This window comes from Nelumbo nucifera, chromosome 7, assembly GCF_055504915.1.
Source record: "Nelumbo nucifera cultivar China Antique chromosome 7, China Antique-T2T, whole genome shotgun sequence".
NCBI lineage: Eukaryota > Viridiplantae > Streptophyta > Magnoliopsida > Proteales > Nelumbonaceae > Nelumbo > Nelumbo nucifera.
The window spans coordinates 36,015,651-36,036,752 of record NC_142655.1 but is presented as its reverse complement, the minus strand read 5'-3'; the positions used below and the strand labels follow the sequence as shown (position 1 = coordinate 36,036,752).

The 21,102-nt window shown below is 36.3% G+C and overlaps 1 protein-coding gene across 4 annotated transcripts in view; it reads right to left on the bottom strand.

The window, feature by feature from the left end:
* Nucleotides 1–350: 350 nt before the first annotated feature.
* RECA1 (recA DNA recombination family protein) overlaps nt 351–21,102 on the bottom strand; it is a 40,202-nt gene continuing 19,450 nt past the window's right edge. For 3 of the 4 annotated variants that reach the window (XM_010260367.3, XM_088892053.1, XM_088892051.1), the window contains 10 exons: nt 20,017–20,079; nt 19,766–19,895; nt 19,519–19,604; nt 19,311–19,436; nt 16,895–16,999; nt 16,732–16,788; nt 3,527–3,589; nt 3,358–3,434; nt 1,291–1,363; nt 351–725 (listed from right to left, as the gene is read on the bottom strand). In XM_010260367.3, coding sequence (XP_010258669.1) covers nt 627–725; nt 1,291–1,363; nt 3,358–3,434; nt 3,527–3,589; nt 16,732–16,788; nt 16,895–16,999; nt 19,311–19,436; nt 19,519–19,604; nt 19,766–19,895; nt 20,017–20,079 — 879 coding nt within the window. In that variant the 3' untranslated portion in view covers nt 351–626. The remainder of the gene's footprint in view (nt 726–1,290; nt 1,364–3,357; nt 3,435–3,526; nt 3,590–16,731; nt 16,789–16,894; nt 17,000–19,310; nt 19,437–19,518; nt 19,605–19,765; nt 19,896–20,016; nt 20,080–21,102) is intronic. The other variant, XM_088892052.1, reaches the window with a different exon arrangement.

Here is a 21,102-nt window from a genome sequence, read left to right as displayed (position 1 = left end):
CTGTAGATTGCCAAGAATCACTCTAATGGCTACTTGTTCACATGATGATATTAAAGCCATGTGCAGTACAAGATCAAGGTTCAAAAAATTGTTTTCCCAATACACCCCTACAGGGGTTGTATCGGGTCAGGGCCTCCATCAGAAAAAAAATAAATGTGGAACTAAAAAAAGGGGCAGCTACTGGCCGATACGCCCGATACTTTGAACCTTGCACAAGATATCCTGTTCCTCTAGTTCTGTTGCATAATGTGGATTTTATTGAGACTACATGCTTCACAACTATCAACAAGGATCCCAATCCCAAATGGCGAGAGGCAATACTAGCAAAAAGAAAATTACAAAATAGCAGAGATTCAAAACATTCAAGGCAAAAATAAATGACATATTTCTAACTTACAATACCTTTTTCTTCAATTGTACATCATTTAGTTTAACATACCAGTTACAATAAATAAATTGGATTTTCTAACTATCCATCAACAATATCGCCCAACCCACCCAAATAGACTTGATACGCTTAAATCACCACAACCAGCACTGAGGTTTCCAACCAGTGCTGTCCTCCCAAGTCAAATGAGACCTGCCTGAAAAGAAAATCTGGAGAACTATTGGATTTTTCCGTTTTATTATGTTTCATGAAACATTTCATCTTCACTTGGTAGCGACTGCTTGATGTATGTGGGGCTTGCTAGTCCGCTTCCTTCTGTCATCATCGACCGAACTGCCTGCACAACGATATCTTTTTTTCATGTTATCCCTGAATAAGATGGTAAAGACAACAAGTATACACTTTCAAACAAGGGAGCGGCTTGGATCTGCGGAAACAGGGAAGTATTCTCTGATACACAATAACTTGCCACCTGTTGTAGGGGCAACTCAAGTACACCAGGAATCAGTAGAAAGACAGTTGCAACTCAAAAGCCATCTAAGATTCATGAGCTATATCTAAATAAGATTGAAGTTTTGACCACATCCAGATCTAAACAGTAAAAGCAAGAAAGACACAGCTGTGTAATGCTTCAAACTGAATTTAGTCCCAGCTAAATTCAGTTTGAAGCTTTAAGTCTCAACTGGCCATGCAAGAATGACCATCTTTTCTTTATCTTGGTTTAAAAGGATAGGGATGTAAGTACCTCTCAATCTTTCCATATTTGTTTATACAGATTACAGATAAAATTGGATTAGTGGCAGATCAAATCCAGTAGGCTAATTAAGTGATTAACCTCTCCTTTGTCAATATAATTGAATCTGCTCAGATGTTACTTAAATTAAAAGAAATAAAATCTGCACCTTCTCTATTTCATTGCTAATGAGAGGGGTCTCTCTCAAGAATTGTAGAGCTCTGTCTCTACCCTGTCCCAACCTGCTCAAATATTTAAAAACATGAGACCCAATAACCAGCAAGATCATAAAACCATGCATTGAAACATCTAAAAGCAAGTCTTTACTTTCTATCATTTCCATGTGTGTGAGAAACAGAGTAATGGTCCGTGATACAGAAAAAACATAACAGAAATTCCCAGTATTCAGCATCTTCCAAGTGGTCAAGAAAATTTAAGTTACTATAGAGATCGTATTGCAAATTAGAAATTTTGTGCTTGATCCATCCAGTGCATACATCTGGATGTTTCTTTACAGATTTTGTGAATAATTTTGAGAGGAAACTGTTAGTAGGTTAAACATGAAAAAATCTTGCTGAAATTATGCAGGTTACCCAGTAAAGCATAAAAATATTGCCCCAAATGCCTAAACCTTGACAAAACATTGCCTAGGTGTTTTTTGCACTTCAACATGGTGCTTCCAAAAGGGACAACACATATCAAAAACCAAAAGAGGCATTCCTAAGAGATAAGGCATAAAATTACATGTTATTTCCATATAAGGAATACCATCAAAGTGTTATTGAAGGATGCACTTGGATACATTAGGGAAACTCGTACAAATCCCACAACTACATTAATAACATTAAATTTAAGGTTGAAATAACCATGAATAAGATCTACGTAAGAAATGCATACTTTAGTTGTACATATGAAGAAATACATAACAATCAATAATTCAATATACCAATATATGGATATATCATACATCTTCATTAATAATGCATCAATCAAGAGTCCAAGACACATATTGCATTGATTCTTACAAATTATTACATGCCTGAAGCCATTATTTAAGTTCAATTATCAATTAAGAAAATTACAAAAATATATAATTAACTTAAGACGTATATTAAATTCATAAGAATGTGGAAGATCCAAAACATAAATCATGTGCAACTATTACATTTAATTACTAAATCAATTGTTTTCTATTTTATTAATTTTTATATTAATAAAAAAGTAAACTTAATCTTAAATTCTCAAATGTTTTCTAAATAATATTTTTATTTTTCCAGATAATAAATATGTTCTTATTTAATGTAAACTAAAATATCAGTTAATAATTTATAAAAATATATAATCTTAATTAAAAAATATCAGATCTATTAGAATTTCTATGATACATATCATATGCGAATTCATAAATTTTAATTACTAAAATAATTATTCTATTATTAGTATTTTTATTTCTATAAATTTTCCAAAAATAAAAATAATTACTTGATATATTCATATAAAATATTACTATTTAGATCACATGTGCCCCCAAGTCAAATGAAACTATGTTATTTTACTCATTAGCATGACATGGGAAGATGGACTAGTGTATGATCATACTTCTGATTCAGGTGACCTAGGTTCAAATCTTACTAACTGAAAGTTGAAATTTTTATTCTGTATTTAATAAGGAGAAATAAATGGCAAGACTTGAAAATCTATAATTAATGGGTGTTAATGGTGGTAATTAAGGGGTCTAATTTGAAATTTGACATGTAAGAAGACCATAATTAATGGGGCTAATGGCGATAATAAATAGACTGGAAATGAGTAAAACACAACTAATGGCACAATTAATGAGGCATGATTTGAATTTCACAAAAAAAAAAAAAGAAAAACAAATGGTTTGTATCGGCCCATATTGGTTTGTTCCAGCCAATACAAACTTATACAAGGCCAATACAACTGATATTTTGTGGCACAAGTGGAATAACTGGCACCATCTCGATTCCACCTGTTTTGCATATCATATCAAGTGTCCAGGATACTGATATAACATGTCCATATTGAAAACGTTGGTTGCACTGATACCTATTTTAAATTTTTAAGTGAGCAGTATTGATTGGACTGATATTTAAAAGAGGATATATTGAATGGTTAACATCAAGGAGCAAACATGCATATCAAGTAAGAGAAACCTTTCACCCTTGTAGAATGTAATGCTGTAATAGATGATTGGTTAGCTTATAAGACAAACCTATGTTCCCCATAGCTGTACCAGGAACCCTTCTTTACCACAACATCCATCATTTCAGCACAATCCAATATGCAACCCTGCAATCCAAATCAATCAGACCAGATATAGTATGGTTTGAAGTTGCAGACAGAAAAAAAAAATATTAATATTTCTTGATAACGAAACTGACCAGTTTATTTACACCTTCTCCAAATATGATGTCAAACTCTGCTTGCTTGTAGGGCCTTGACACCTATACAATTAGCTAGTAAGAAACAGATCTTAACATTTATTTTTGATAGGTATTGGTAAATTTATTGAATATGAACAAAAAAAATTGAGTATGCTGAGGTGTATGTAAAGGAACAATAGGTAATTTATGTGTATTTATACATGCCCAGTTATCACCATATGGTAAAAGTGGTAGAAGGGTGTACGCCTCCAATATATTTCATCTAATAAAATAAGTGAGAGGATAGCTTGACATTCTATTGACCTACCTACATTTCCTGTTCTCCTTTTTCTCTCTTCTCTACTCTTATTGTTCTTCAACTCTAAGGCAATAATAGCTGCTAAAAATAATCTCTACATAATCCTAGTTCGTATGATACTGTCCTGATTATAGAAAGGATTCTTCGCCACCAGTGACCTGCTCACATCAGCAGTCGTACAGGCATGTAAACTACAGATCAAGAATAGTTTACCATTCATCAGAACGTGATTTTTGAAAGATTTACATTAAGTTTCATGATCAGATGATGAAAGCTTATATATTTTTGTATTTACTGGGGTAAAAATAACAGAAAATCAGTTCTGGATTTGCTAAACCCTATATTTTAGACTACGAACTATTTCGGTATGAGATTACAGGATTTTTTTTTTATTGGAAACGGTAACTTCAATAAATAACTTTAAAATAACTTTCCAGATTTAAGTACAGCTGTCAACCCCTAAGTAGGTGTTGAAACCCAGTTATCTTTTTTACAAAACTGCCCAGAACATACTCTCCCTCACAGTCCCTTGTTTAGCCAACGTGTCAGCTAAACCCTTAGCTGATCTCCTTGTCCATTTGAAGCATGCACCGATCTCCCTTGTTGTATTGTGGATTTCCCTTATGGGCTGTCTATAAATCCAGGCTCCCAACTTACCATATTGCAGCCACTCAATCAACAATTTAGAGTCTCCCTCAATCTCAATTTGGTGTAACCCCAACTGTTTTGCATATCTTACACCTTGAAGCAAGGCCATCACCTCCGCTCTCAATGAGCCCCCCACTCCTATTGGTCTTGAAAACAAAGCCACAATTCTGCCATTTTCGTCTCTGAAAACTCCTATACCTGAAGGGCCCGGGTTACCTCTTGAACTCCCATCAAAATTCAATTTCACTCTTTAATGTGTTGGTGGGGACCACAATTCCTGCACAATAGGTTTCATGGAAGTTGTAGAAGCCACCACTTCCCAATTCCTGTAAATGTCCTCAGCTGAGAAGTCTTAAAACAAATCCAAAATTTTCAACCAATGAATAGTCATAATAATTATCCTTTCTACAATTGCCTCGCACTTCTCCACGCCTTTAAAGATTCTATTATTCTTTTCTTCCCAAACTGACCATAAGATAGCTACTCTTGTGGCTCTCCACATTAATCTTCCACACCTCTTTGGTTGCCTGAAAAAGCTTGGGTCAAAAAGGCTTGCCACATCTGGGGGAGGTGTCCACCTACAACCAAAGATAGAAGAGAACCAAGTCCAAATAAAGCATACAAGCCAGATCCCAAGCAGAGGCTACAAACATGGGGTGATAGACAAACATTTGGCCTTTTTCTTTGCAACAAATCTAGAGTATTGATTTTTTGGATAACCACCTCCCAACAAAAAGCTAGAACTTTTAGGGGTACAAGCTGACACCAAATATCCTTTGAAGGAAAGCTCCGTTCAGGGTTTGATGATTGAATGAGGATATCAAAAAAGGAAGAGCAAGTGAACACACCAGAAGGGGAAGGTTTCCAAAGAGATTGTCCACACAAGATTGATCCAGGTAAGTTGACCCTAGAAGTTTAATTAATTCATCCATCATTGTCATTTCCGACTCCCTTAGACCTCTCCTCAAACCCAAGTCCCAAGAGTTATCAGTAAAGACTGAAGAGATCACTTTTCTTTTATTTTCAGAGAGTGAATAAATAAAAGGGAACCTTTCATTAAGGGAAGTGTCTCCAACCCAAGCATCTTCCCGAAATAAGACCTTATTTCCTGCACAAGCATCAAATTTGACATAAGGAATGAAGGTAAAATACCATGAATAGCTTTCCAGGGAGAGCACTGGGAAATCCCTGGGCCGACTCCTGCATCCCAACCATTGTCGGCCAATCCATGAATGCTAATAATTACTTTATGCCAAAGTCTGTCATGTTCCAAAGGCAATCTCCACAACCATTTCCCCAATAATGTTGTATTTCTTAGCCTAAGATTTCCTATTCCTAGTCCCCCTTCATCTCTACTTCGAGAAACCACCTCCCACTTCACTAGGTGGTCTCTTTTGGTGTCTCCTGGTTCCCAAAGGAAGCCCCTCATAATCTTCTCTAGCTGGTTTGCTACTTTCACCGGTATCCTAAAGGTAGATAGGAAATACACCGGTAAGTTAGCCAACGTCAACTTTATCAGGGTTATCCTATCTCCCAAAGAAATGTAATTTCTCTTCCAATTCGCAAGTCTCTTTGTAAATCTCTCAATCACTGGGTACCAAAAACTATCCATATTAGGATTTCCTCCCAAAGGTAGTCCTAGATACTGTAATGGCCAATCTCCTATCTCACACCCCAATATTCCAGCTTATCGAATCACCTCTTCACTCCCTAAATTTACTCCTGCCACACAACTCTTGCCCCAAATGATCTTTAGGTTAGAGATCCTCTCAAATTTATGGACTATCCTTTTTAGGTTCATGAGTTCTTTAGTTTTCCCTTCACAAAACATAATAATGTCATCTGCAAATTGTAAATGTGTAACCACCACTTCATCCCTTCCAACTCTCCAGCCTCTAATCATATTGTTGGCATCTTCCCTTATGATCAACTCACTCAACACATCAGTTACCAGAGTAAATAAGAAGGGAGATAGAGGATCTCCTTGTCTTAGGCCCCTTTTGGCAGGAAAAAAATCTCTTGCTGCTTCATTTACCAGAATTGAAAAATGACATGAAGTAATGCAACCCTTCACCCATTTACACCATCTCTCTCCGAAACCCCTACGCTTAAGAATCTCCAACAAAAACTCGCAATCCACCATGTCATAGGCTTTCTCTAAATCTAGTTTGCACACCAGTCCCTTTTGTTTTTTCCTTCTTCTAACCTCTACACATTCATTGACAATAAGGATTTGATCAATTATTTGTCTTCCAAACACAAAAGCCCCTTGATTTGGAGAAATCATCGAGGGAAGAACATATTCTATTCTTAGAGCTAAAACCTTGGAAATGATTTTGTACATGCTACCTATCAGACTTATGGCCCTAAAATCCTTCGGTTGAATTGCATCCACTTTCTTTGGAATCAAAGTGATGAAGGTTGCATTTGCACCTGAGTTAAATTTGCCCCTCTCATGGAACTCATCAAACACCTCCATCAAGTCACCCCAATTATTTCCCAACAATCTTGATAGAAAGCCATCGTAAAACCATCAGGTCCTGGGGCTTTTGATCTCGCCATTGAGAAAGCTGCATTTTTGACTTCCTGAACCTCAAATTTCCTTTCCAAGGAGTCCAACAGCTCTCGGTTCCCAACCCCCCAATCCAGGTCAGGATATTGAGATCAAATGGAGAACAATACTTCACTGCAATCTATTAGGATACTGCAATTTATCAGGATGTTCATATCTAGCAAATCATCTGAAGTAATTTCAAGTGCCAACCATCTGCAGTGGTCACAATCTATCAGGATGTTCATTGGAAGGGAAAGTTTGGTTATCATAATGGAAAGTCCAAGGAACCAGATGAAGATCCTGTCCATTATATGTTGGAGTTGGAGAATCTTATGAATATGTCCCTATTGCTGGATTCAATGCAACCTGATATCTTTAGTTGTTTCTTTTTCTTAAAATGGACTTGGAGATTAAGCATGCAGTTTTTAGAAACCTATTTTCGGGTAAAAAAACTATACCAGGATTTATTAGCTTAGCCAGAAAACCACTCACCATCACCAGGGGGAGAGGACCTTGGCTAATTAGTTTGCATCATTGAGACGAATGTGGAAGGAACTAGATTACTATGGTTCCTATACACCTATGTGTAAGGCTGATTTTGCTACATATAAAAGCAAAGTGGAAAGAAGTTATATCTTCGAGTTCCTGGCTGATTCAAATCAAAATTTGAGATGGTGAGAATACAGATCTTAAGTAGAGAGGAACTCCCCACCTTGAACCAAGTCTATGCTCAAGTTCAAAGTGAGAAGAGTAGGGGAATCACAATGGAACATTATGAGACTCCTACTTTTGAGAAATCTGCTTTGGCTACAGTTCCACTAGAAGGATTGACAGGATAAGGGATCCAAAACTGATAAGGAGAAGACGGAATGTACCTACAGTGGTAAGGATTGACATGACAGGGATCACTATTGGAAATTACATGACCATCCTCCTGGATTCAACAAAAAGGGAAAGAATTATTCTGCCAACAAGTCTACAACATATTCCTCTTCTCAGTCTTCATCTAGTTTGCCATCATCCTCATCTCATTTCAAGGTGTATCCCATGAAACATCTATTGGGAGTTCTAAGAGGCTGGTTACTATTCCAGTATTCCCAAAGAAGAATTAGAGACGCTTCACCAAAAGGCATCTCAAATGGAGAGTGTTACAACCTGAGAATAAAGGGAGAAACAAGGAGAAAAAGAAGGGAAAAAGGTAGAGAAAGCTGTCTTGTACAGTAGAGAACAAGAAGAAAGTGAAATGAGAAAGAAAAAGGGTCTAAAGGAAGAAGATAAGAACCATTCTCTTCTCCTTGTCGACCTGCACTGTTATTCACTTCTTTAAAATATGCAAAAGTACAAAAATGCCCTATCAAGTGATTCTTAACAAGGGAAAATACAATGCCATGTCAAGTGACTAAAATGCCCCTTACAGGCATACATTTCAACACTCCCCCTCAAGCTGGAGCATATATATCATAGAGATCCAGCTTGTTACAAATATTATCCATCCTAGTACGGCACAAGCTCTTGGTAAACAAATCTGCCAGCTAATTTTCTGAGTTGATATAAGGAGTAATAATATCACCATTTACCACCTTTTCCCTTACAAAATGACAATCAACTTCTATATGCTTGGTCCTCTTATGGAAGACCGGATTGGAAGCAATGTGAGTAGTAGCCTGGTTATCAAAAAACAACTTCATAGGCTTCCCTATAGGAATACCTATCTATTGAAGTAGATATTTCATCCATATCAACTCGCAAGTGGTGTGGGCCACTGCTCCATACTCAACCTCAACACTACTCCTAGCAACTACACTTTGCTTCTTACTTTTCCAAGTAATGAGATTACCACACAAAAAGGTATAGTACTTTGTAGTAGGCCCCCTATGGACCCTATCCATTAAGGAACCTACCCAATCTGCATTGGAATATCCCTCTATGGTTAAATCTCCCCCTTTCTTGTATAGTAACCCCTGGGCTGGAGAACCTTTCAAATATCTCAACACTATTACAATACCTTCCCATTGAATGACTGTAGGATTCTGCATGCACTGACTCAAAACCCCTACACTGAAGGAGATATTCGAACGGGTGATGGTAAGATAAATCACATTGCCAACTAATCTTTGATACCTTCCAGGATCACTGAATGGCTCCCCCTAACTATTAGCCATTTTCACATTAGGATCCATAGAGGTCTCAACTGGTTTGGCCCCTTGAAGACCCATCTCATCCAACAAATCTAAGACATACTTGCATTGTGACAAGGAGATTCCCCACTTCGAGCGAGCTACTTCAATACCTAAGAAATACTTCCTTTTGAAGATAAAGGAAAAATTTTAATAAACAGAAAAGAAGATACAAGAAAGGTGATAAGCAATCACCCGAGAGGAAACAACACTCCAAAGAAGAACGCAAGTGAAGTTGACAAAGGCCCAAACAAATAGGACCAACCCAACTACAACAAAACCCTTACAAAACCAGAAAATGAAAAACAAGAACAAACAAAAACAAAACCTTGACCCTAAAACCAAAACTGACACTTGCAAGAACAACAAACCCACACCATGTACCCAACCACACAAAGGAGTCCCGATCAATAACTTTTCTTATCAGTTTTTTGAGAGCAGTCTTCTATTCATTTTCTGACTGATCTTTTAGGATTTTGACGAGCTTGTTAGGCCCTATGCCAAACAAACCTCCTTTTATCTGTGCAAAAACCTTAGAAATCAGGATCTGCTGTTGACTTTTTCTATTCTTTTGAGTTCTAAATCTTCTAACTGTATTTAGAGCTCCCATGGCTTCTTCCAACCTCCCCACCGACTTCTGACCCCTATCTGAACCCACCACCTCTCAAAATCTTCTTCAGGCTTCTTGATAACATCCCCACAACCTCCAGCAAACGCTTTCCTCTCTTGAATGAGTGAGTTACCCGATTTGCAGTCAACCACTGGAGCAATAGGTTCATCTTATCAGCAAACGCTTTCCCTTTCCTCCACAGACCTGAATGCTTCCTTTACCCCCCTTTACCCAAGAAAACCAGCCCCGAAATTTTTCTAACTACCTCATGGATCTCATCCGGCATCGGTTCATCTTCACTATCCTCCCCTAAATTAGCTTTCAACCCCCCCCTGCTTTCTTCTAAGGGAAAAGTTCTACACTTTTTCCTTTTGTATGTTCTTACCCCACGCCAATCTCCCACATCTCTCTTGAGACCCAATATTACCTATGCCACGAGTGTAGTCTGCAAATGCATGCCCCCAAGACCATACAAGCTGCCCAAGGTGCCTAAAATCATCATTCATCACTAGACTAGAAAGGGTATAATGTTTTCTAATCATGGACATCTCAGCATTGAAGTATATAATGATATTGATTGAGACAAATTGGTTACTGACAAGATACCTACTTCAAGTTATTCTGCATTTATGTGTGGCAACTTCGTCACGTAAAAAGAAATTAAAAAAGAAAAAACTTGGCCACATGACTCAATAAGAAACAACCTGGAGAGGCAAGATCTAGTGCAGAGGCTGAACTCAGATCTATGGCTTAAGACACTACTTGCAGAGCTAGGCTTTGTTACTGATTGACCTGAGTTTGTACTATCATTGAGGATATCAAAACTGATAATAAGCTGGTTAATAAATGAGGAAAAAGTGAATTGGATATATAGAAATCTTATGAAGAAATTCTAATGCTTGACCAGTAATATTCAAAATAAGGTTCAATTGGTAAGTAGGGTGGCAAATGGCATGGATTATTCTTTGGCTAAGCAAGTAGTAAATAGAAATCACGTTCTCTGGGCTGAAATGAATTTTTTCCTTTTGGGGGAGATAGCAGGGCTATCATCCATTGGGTTTTTCCTTTGATGGCTTTCCTGCATTGGGTTTTTGTTTTCTGGGGTTTTCCTCTATTGTATATTTTTGTAAATTTTACTAATGAAAAGTTTCTGTTACTGATCAAAAAGAAAACAAGACAGATATCACTATGGCTCATAACCTAGTACAGTTCTCTGGGCTGAAATGAAAATTTTCCTTTTGGGGGAGAAAGCAAGGCTATCATCCATTGGGTTTTTCCTTTGATGGCTTCAGTATTGGGTTTTTGTTTACTTGGGTTTTCCTCTATTGCATATTTTTGTAAATTTTACTAATGAAAAGTTTCTGTTACTGATCAAAAAGAAAACAAGGCAGCTATCACTATGGCTCATAACCTGGTACAGATTGATCATAATAAACATATTGAGGTAGGTCATCATTTTATTGAAGTGAAGCATCTAAGTGGACAGATTTGTATAGCCTATATTACTACCCAATTGCAATTAGTGGATACTCTTACTAGTGTTTTAAAAGCGCAAGGTGCAAAAAAGGCACAGGGGCCAATTTGTGCCCAAGACACAAGGCGAGGTGCATGCCTGTTTGAAGCAAGGCGCAAAAATACAAAACAAATGCTAAAAATTCAAAAAAAATATGTCAGAAAATTCAAAAAAATCAAAAAATCAAAAAAAAAATATTAAACATAATATTAATAAAAAATATAAAATTAAATTTTAAAATAAATGTTTTAAAAACCTATTATCTAAAATTAAAATACATAAACATAACATTTAAAGTGTATTCAAATGAAAATCTAAAATAAAATCAAACATATAAACCATTTTCAAGCATGTAAAACCCACAATCTCTTTTTTTCCTCAATTGCATTACTTCGAGTAGCTAATGTGATGTAAAACATATTACATTCCTGAATCTAAGAGCCGCCTTTGTGCCACGCCCCTCAAGGCAAGCCCAAACAAGTCCATATTAGGGCATAATGGGTAATAATGGTTATTTATACATGCCAAGTCATTGCTATATCGTAAAAGGATAGAAGTACATATTCTTCCAATATAGTTGATCTAAAAAAATAAGTGCATGGATGGTCAGACATGACCTATCCATGTTTCCTATTATCCTTTTCATCTTCTTCTCTATTCTCTATTCTTGTTCATCAACTCTAAAGCTATAATAACTCCCAAAAAAAAAAAATCTCTACATAATCCTAGTGATATTGTATGAAGCTTTTTTTGTAAGTTTTAGTACAAAGCTTCTTGCTAGTTGCTAGGACACCAACAGATGTTAATAGAAAAGTACAGCAACAGTAAATTAGATTGTAGCTTTTTTTGGATACATAGATGCCTTGCATGTCCACCATGTGTGGTTTAAGGATGATGAAGTGTTCCTAATAATAAAAACAGGGCAAGTGAGTTAAAAATAAAAATCCCAATTCCATGCTTTCTTGATATTCCTACGCTCTTTTAGAATCTTCTACTTGCACCAAGTCACTCCTTACTGCCAGTCATTGGTTGTCCATGCACATGACAATCTTACAGGGAGTCATGAGTGTAACCAGAAACTGTCTTTAATCCTGCCACTAATTGGGGCTACTCCTTGATTCTCTTTAATGAAGTCATTTCTAGTTCTGTCTTATTTTCTCCACTCATCCTCCTCAACTACACTATTTTTCTAAACATATTATTTCTTAGCACTGAGTAACATATAACATTGCTTGTTTTATAGCCATCGGATTAAAATTTCCTTTCAGTTTTATTTGTACGATCTGGTTATAAGACACACCGGATGAAGATGTTCTGCATCTATGTTTTGCCAGCTGATATGTGAAGATTATTGGGATTATTTTCTCCCTGTTCAAAATAGAGATGTGGTTTCCAAGGTCACCAAAAGAGATTTTTGCTTTTTTTTATCAATAACAGTAACTTTTATTGAAATAGATTAAAGAAAGATACAGTATAAGGGAGGGGTGAAAACGCTTACCCCCCCTAGCAATAAGGATCATATTACAATACAGCCCAAAAAAGATTTTCTCTTCCCACCCGTTGTTTAGCCAAAAAATCTGCCAGAGAATTGGCACACCTCTTGGCCCACTGAACCTGAATTTGCATGTTTCGAGTAATCTGGTTGATTTTCTTTTTTTCATTTGAGAACTTCCACATGCTAGAATCTTCCTCCTGCAACCAGTTAACTGTCAGCCTTGAATCTCCTTCCACCAACAGGTTTCTGATTTTCAACTGCTTGGCTCTTTTGATCCCTTCCAAAGCTGCCAAAATTTCAGCTCTCAATGAATCCCTCCAGCCTATAGGTGCTGAGAACATGGCAATAATTCGACCTTCTTCATTCTGGAACACTCCACCTATACCTGAAGGACCTGGATTTCCTTCATTGCTACCATCAAAGTTCAATTTAATGTATCCCGAAGCTGGTGGAGTCCAAGCTGGATTGGGAGAAGAAGTCAAGGGAGCAGACCAAGCCACTTCTTCCCACTTTCGAATGATGTCTCCTGCTGAGCAACCTTCAAATATCTTCATAGACTTGACCCAATGACCCACCCTAACATATATTAATTCAATGATAGCTTCCCTACTTCTTTCTTTCTCATGAAAAGTTCTTTGATTTCTTTCCTCCCACACACTCCAGAAAACAGCTTCTCTAGCACATCTCCATAGGAGTTTACCACTCTTTTTTAAACCCCTCACTGATGTAGTACTAAATAAGCTCTGCACACTTGGAGGGGGGGTCCATCTGCAACCAAAAAGAGAGAAAAACCAACACCAGATTTCTGCTACAAAGGGGCGAGAAACTAAAAGGTGATAACAGCTCTCACCATTCTTCTTACATAAAATGCACCAGTGCGGGGATAAACACCAATTAGGCCTTTTCTTTTGAAGTAAGTCACAAGTGTAACACTTTTCTAGGATAGCTTCCTAGCAAAAGGCACCTACTCTGGGAGGGATTGGTCTACCCCAAACTTTTGAGACTGGGAAAGGAGAACCTAGGATCGGATTGGACTATGTTAATTCTTTGAAAAAAGAAGAGCAAGAAAAAATACCCGACGAAACAAGAGACCACATCCTACTGTCCACTCTAGAGGGGTCAATAACTACCTCCTCCAGAATCTTAAGCAAGTTAGAGATGGAAGCCAATTCAGAATCTCTGAGAGCCCTTCTAAAACCCAGATTCCAATTAACTACCGAATCAGACAAAGTAAGAAAGGTAGCTACAGGCTCATTTTTAAACCTTGAGAGGGAAAACAAAGAGGGGAACTGCTCTTTCAAAGTAATGTCTCCCACCCAAATATGTTCCTAGAACCTCACAGACGTACCAGAACAAAGGTCATACCTAATAAAAGGAAGAAAAGAAGGAAGGATGCATGAATAGACTTCCAAGGAGACGCCCTTGTAGCCCTAGATGAGATCCCCGTGTCCCAGACGTCTGCCTCTTGCCCATGAATACTTAGGATTATTTTAGTTCACAAGTTCTCCCTTTCTTTATTCAATCTCCACAACCATTTCCCCAAAAGAGCTTCATTCTTCCTCTTTAAGTTACCCACACCCAGACCACCATCACTTTTGGCTTTTGTAACCAAGTCCCACCTAACTCTTTGGTTCCTTTTCTCCTCCCCTGGCTCCCATAAGAAATCCCTCATTAACTTCTCCAAAATCCTACATACTCCCTCAGGAATTCTAAACACAAACAGAAAGTAAACTGGAAGGTTTGCCAAGGTTGACTTTATGAGAGTTATCCTACCACCCAAAGATAAAGTAGTTTTTCTTTTCAAGAGGCTAGTCTTTTTGTGAATCTATCAATCATCGGGTTCCAAAAGCTCCTGTTGGTAGGGTTATCCCCTAGTGGAAACCCCAGATATTTCAATGGCCATTGAACAATCTCACATCCCAAAACTTGGGCCCTTTCTTCCACCTCTCTGACACTCATATTGATGTCAATCACACAACTCTTATCAAAGTTTACTTTGAGGTTAGTCACTTGTTCAAAAACCTTGATCACCATCTTTAAATTACTAACCCACCGAATTTCCTTCCCACCACAAAACAGAATTGTGTCATCTGCAAATTGTAAATGAGTGATCGGAACCCTGTCCCTCCCAACTCTCCAACCATTTACCAATCCTCTAGCATCTGTTTTCTCAATAAGCCTCCCTAACACTTCAGCAATCAAGGTAAACAGGAAGGGGGAGAGGGGGCCCCCTTGCCTAATACCCCTTGTAGCTGGAAAATGATATGTCACCCTCCCATTCACCAGTATAGAATAGTGGCACGTTCTAATACACCCTTTTATCCACTTGCACCACCTCTGCCCAAAACCCACGAACTCTAGTACTTCTAGCAATAAGGACCAAACAACCAAATCATAAGCCTTTTCCAGATCCAATTTGCATACCAGCCCTTTCTTCCCTCTTCTTTTAAAATCCTCTACACTCTCATTTGCTATTACAATTTGTTTAATCTTCACAAAAGCACCTTGATTAGAGGATATGATTGTGGGAAGCACCTCTTTAATTCTTCAAGATAACACCTTAGCAATGACCTTATAGAGGCTATTTACCAAACTAATGGATCTAAACTCTTCAGGGTGGCAAGCTCCCTCCTTTTTTGGAATTAAGGCAATAAAGGTAGAGTACAAACCTGGATTCATCACCCCTCTTTCGAAGAATTCCGAGAAAACACTTTGGATATCAGCCTTAATTATCTCCCAACAATCTTGATAAAAAGCCATCGTGAGACTATCAGGGCCCAGGGCTTTAGATCTATCTATAGAGAAGATGGCATCCCTTATTTCTTTCAAATCAAACTCTCTTTCCAATGAGATTTTTGCATTTTGTCCAGTCCTAAATGGAAGCATGAAGACAAAGATATCTTCGACTTGTGTGCCATTTGCAATCTACTGGCAGTTGTGGAAGGAGAGAGAGAGAGAGAACAATTTTTGCATACCAACACAGATGTCATGCCCATCTTGTATCAATCATTGGTAAAAGGATTTTTGATTGGGTTATGATTCTTCCAGAATTTGCAGATGATTGTAAAACTCTTTTGGATTCGGTTTTTTTGTCAGTTTTAGAACTGGATTTTTTTTTTTTTGGGGGGGGGGGGGGGGGATTCTTGATTTATCTAGGTGATCCCTCGTCACCCACCCCTCATACTCGTTTTCTTTTCATCTAATAAAATATTCACTACCCAAAAGTATAGGACACAGGAAATTCATCACTCCACTTAAACATGCTGCTCTAATACTACATACACCATCATCAACTTTTCCCTCATTATAGATAATCAATCCAAGGTACCAGATGTGGTAACTATGGAGTACCCCTAAATCACAAATTTTAATTACAGAACCATTTTTACTAGTATTTTCACAAAAATTGCAATGCATGTACTCTTAGTCTGACTTAACTTGAAACAATTTTATTAGAAAGCATCTTTCCATTGTTCTAGCACTGCATTCAGCCCATCATTAGTCTTATCAATCAAACTAAATGAAAGCGCTCTCCATATTGCAAAATACAAGACCAACACTCACAAGATTTTCTTATTAAAATCCAAGGTAGGTCTATTTGTTTTACTAAGTAGGCAGAAGATAAAACTTTTGGGAATTGTAAATATTATGTCAAAACAAATCAGAAAAAGAAAAAGAACCAAGGAACATAATAGATAAGTATGAACCAACAAATTATATTTTATAACTTTTATGTCATAAACTGGGACCAACATTGGATAATGGCCTTTTTTATATCATATCTTGCAAACTATAAACTAAAATCTTTTCAAAAAAAAAGTGAATATTATTGTCAACTCCAGGATTTTCAGGATTTGCAGGTGTTACTCTTGGCATAGATGCTATGTTTCAAGTATATTAGGTTTACCTTGCTTTTTTGCACTCTGGCACGTACTCTAACCCCAATATCTTCATCACCTTTAACCTGCAACAATTTATGATTACTTATTGAGCCAGATTCAAGCGAAACTTTCAATAAACCAGCTATTAATTTGTAAGTATTCTAAGCATTCAGGTTCCTTTGGGCTTACAGACTTTATCTTCCCTGTAGGGCGTATCTCAAGACGAAGTGAAGCAAAGAACTTTAAAGCAATTCCTCCACTGGTAACTTCAGGATTCCCATAAAACACCCCAATCTTACAAAATGCACATATAATAAATTGGCCATCAAATGAGAGATAATTGCAACTTAAGGAAGTTATACATCATTTATAAGAAGTTAGAACCATATAGGTAAAATGTGAGGCACAGCCAAGAATGCATGGCACCTAAAAGAATTTTTATACAGGCATCCATATAGGATTATGGTGATACTCTGATTTATTGCTCTAGAGACAAGCATATAAAATTACAGTTAACAGTCCATAGAAATAGAAATGCATAGATTGTCACCATAACTGAACAGACTTATCTATCTATATATATACTAAAACAAAGCAGTCTAGAAATTTTCTCCTTCTTTTGATATTTTTATTATTTTAGTGATTTTATCTCTAACCAATTAACTTCCTGAATTTGATTTGTTATTGGCCACATCTGATGGCTTTCATAGAGCCATGCTTCATCACAATTCTAAGAGGTTTATCATGTCTCAAACCTCTCCTAAATCGTGCCCAACTAGGAAACCACTTCTCACCATCACAACTCACATTATTTCTCGGTTTTTGACAAAAAGAAGCGGCTGAACAGAATTTCCCCAACTCCTCTTTTCTGTTCTTCACGATCAAACTTCCCCAACTCCTTTGAACTCTCTTTGATACTCTTATTTTGGACGAAAAACCATAGTGAAATGACTCTGTTTTGGACAAAAAACAGGGGTGGAAGGTCAATAAGTCATTGCCCAAACAGGTAATATCCCCTTCCCCATCTCCTTTATTCTTCCTCTATTCCAAACCCACATTAAATATCTCTGTTTTGGACTAATAATAGGGGCGGAAAGGCACTGTCTTGGACAAAAAAAGAGGGGGCGACACCACTTTGCAGGCATTAAGAATTCGTTTTGTTCTTGAATCCAGATACAAACTACCATTTCCTCCATTTTTTGAATTCCAAAATGTAGTGCAAACATCGTAGATGTGATTATGAAGAAAATATTTATAAAGAAAACCAAAAAAAAAAGAAAAAAAATTGTTGTAAAATAACCCGTTTTAACAATCGGGTGAAGAAGATGAGAGAATACGGGTTGACATCAAGCCACCAACCCGTTTTTGAATTCAATTATTATATGACAGGCTGGCATCGGCCCGTGTATAAATAACAAAATAACTCAACACGGTTAAAGTGTTAAACATGTAATGTATACATGGTTACATGCGTTATACATGTGTAATCATGTTTAAATATTACTAAAATAACATTATTCCTAAAACATACATAGTTACACGTGTTATACATGTGAAAGCATGTTTGCACTATTACTAAAATTTTTTTTTTTGATCATCTATTATTACTATTACTAAAATATATACACGGTTACAAATAAGATATTTCAATTACAGATGATTAAAATATATTAATTATATAAGTTAAAATAGAAATACAGAATAGTAAGTTTAATTATTTCATAAGGGTTAACAAATTAATTATATTAAATTACTTAACTAAAAATATATTTAATTAATTAAAAATAAATTCGCTTAGAAAATTCAGATAGAAAATTCATATGATAATTTACTATGTCACTGGAAAATAGGATAAATTTACTAGAAAATAAATATGATAATTTATTTCATAGAAAATAATATGATAAACTCACTAGAAAATATGATAAATTAATAGAAAATAATTTCACTAGAAAAATATGATAATTTCCAGAAATTAATAGAAACAATACAAAATTACCAATATTTAAGAAAAACTGTCATAATTACAAAAAAGTGTCCAAAAAATACCAAAAATGAATTAACATTTTTTCCAACAAATATGATGAATTACCAAAAATCAACAAAAATAATTATCATTAATCTTCAAAAAATAATAGTAATTAACAGAGATTAATTAAGAAAATAAAAAATTTACAAATATTACCAGAAAAATATGATAATTTCTAAAAATTAATAGAAACAATAGAAAATTACCAATATTTAAGAAAATTTGTCATAATTACCAAAAATTGTCCAAAAAATTACCAGAAACGAATTAACATTATTTCCGATAAATATGATAAATTACCAAAAATAAACATAAATAATTATCATTAATTTTCAAAAAAAAATAATTCTAATTAACAGAATTAATCAAGAAAATAACAAAAAAATAGTATTCAATTGGTAGACCAAGGTTTAAAGTATCAATACGTATTGCAGTTATCGTGTGTATTGTATCAGTATCAAAGGTCACCGGTACTTGAAATACTGAGTTTGGGAATTTTGAATGCCCGAGATGTTAGAAGTCGTCCTAAGTAGACCATATCAAGCAAAAGAGCATCTAAAACAACTAAAAAAATACCTTGTGTCTTATTTGGTTCAAGAAAATGAGAGTACATCCGGCTTTTGAGGCATTGCCTGACATTTTACGCAAAGCTTGGCTCATGAGGCGTGCTTGCAGACCCATTTGTTGCATCCCAATCTCCCCCTAACAACAATCCAATAGGGAATGCATGAAATATTGTTATCTGGAGGGAACCTTAAGTAAAAGATCAATTTTGATTACTTACTTCAATTTCAGCTCGTGGGGTTAGAGCTGAGACCGAATCAACACAGATGAGATCTATGGCACCAGATCTGCACATACGATCCGCAGCTGAGACGAAATTATGTCAGTTAAATCATTTATTGGCAAGTATCTCATCATTTATAGTGTACAAAATTCCATGTCAACTAAACAAGCTTCAGATCCAGGATGTGATCCATCAACTAGAAAATCCAAGACAGTGAAATCAAGGTCAGAGAATAATTATTTACTTTCCAATGCCATCTCCCCACTATCAGGTTGGCAAACAATCAAATTTTCAACATCCACTCCCAAAGCCCTTGAATATGCTGGATCAAAAGCATGCTCTGCATCAACAAGCATGGCATTGCCTCCTAGTCTCTGTGCAATTCAACATAGCAATGCATCAGGTTGGTCTCTATACAGTTATCACCATATAAAGGAAACACATCATCTTACACTAGAATTAGAAAGCAAAAGTAAAACTCAAAAAGTACATCACCTGTACTTCTGCAATCGCATGGAGTGCTAGTGTAGTCTTACCACTACTCTCTGGACCAAATATCTGGTAAGTCAGAATGTTAAATTTTATAAGACTTTTAAAGCCAGAGGATCTCTTAATGAGATAAATTTATTCCAAAATCTAAATAACACACAACTCAATATAGAATAAAATCATTTCATTAAAGGTCAAATCCTACAATCAATTTATATTTTTAAGGTCAAAACACTTCCTATCTTCTCTTTTTTGTTTTTTTTTTCCTTTTTGTTTTTTTTTTCTGTTTTGTGTATGTGTGTGTTGGGGGTAAAGGGGTCATATGCATACCAAAATATAATACAAGAGCTTAAAAGTCAATAGAATATTAACAGAGAAAGTATAGGAAATTAACTTGAACTACGCAAATTGAAGTATAAAGAGTCATTAGTAGGGCTGGCAATTTTGACTCAAACCCATTTGACCCATCCAACCATACCCACCCATTTGAATAGTGGATCAATATGGGTCAAGTGACCCATTAGGATAAGGGGAAAATGGTCAGGGTGGGTTGGATTGAGGGTGCCCATTGGGTCACAGAGGGTTAGGTGTTTAGCATTTGAAAATTTTTTTCTTCATTTCAAATTTTCTACCCAAAGTTCCTAACTTCACCTTCCCAATTTCACAAGAAGTGAAAAAAAATTGTTAAACCCAATACAAGGCAAACCCAGAGTATATTAAAGGGGTAATCCCAAGTATATTAAAGGCCACTTGCCCTTCTCACACCCAGAGTCTCTGCCATGGAACCCAACACCCCTTCATCAAGATTGATACCTGCCACCACACTTTTATCCCAATTAACACTTAGGTTGGACACAATCTCAAAAGGGTTACAAAAGATCAAAATATCATCAAGAAGGCGAGTCACCAAAACAATATCTATCCCCATTGTCCAACCTCTGAAGAGCTGCAAGTTATTGACTCTTGAGATCAACCTACTAAAAAACCTAAGCCACCAAAGTAAACAGAAAAGGTGAGAGCAGATCACCTTGTTTGAGGCCTCGAATGCCCTCAAAGAAATCTACCACTGACCCATTAACAATGACTGAGAAA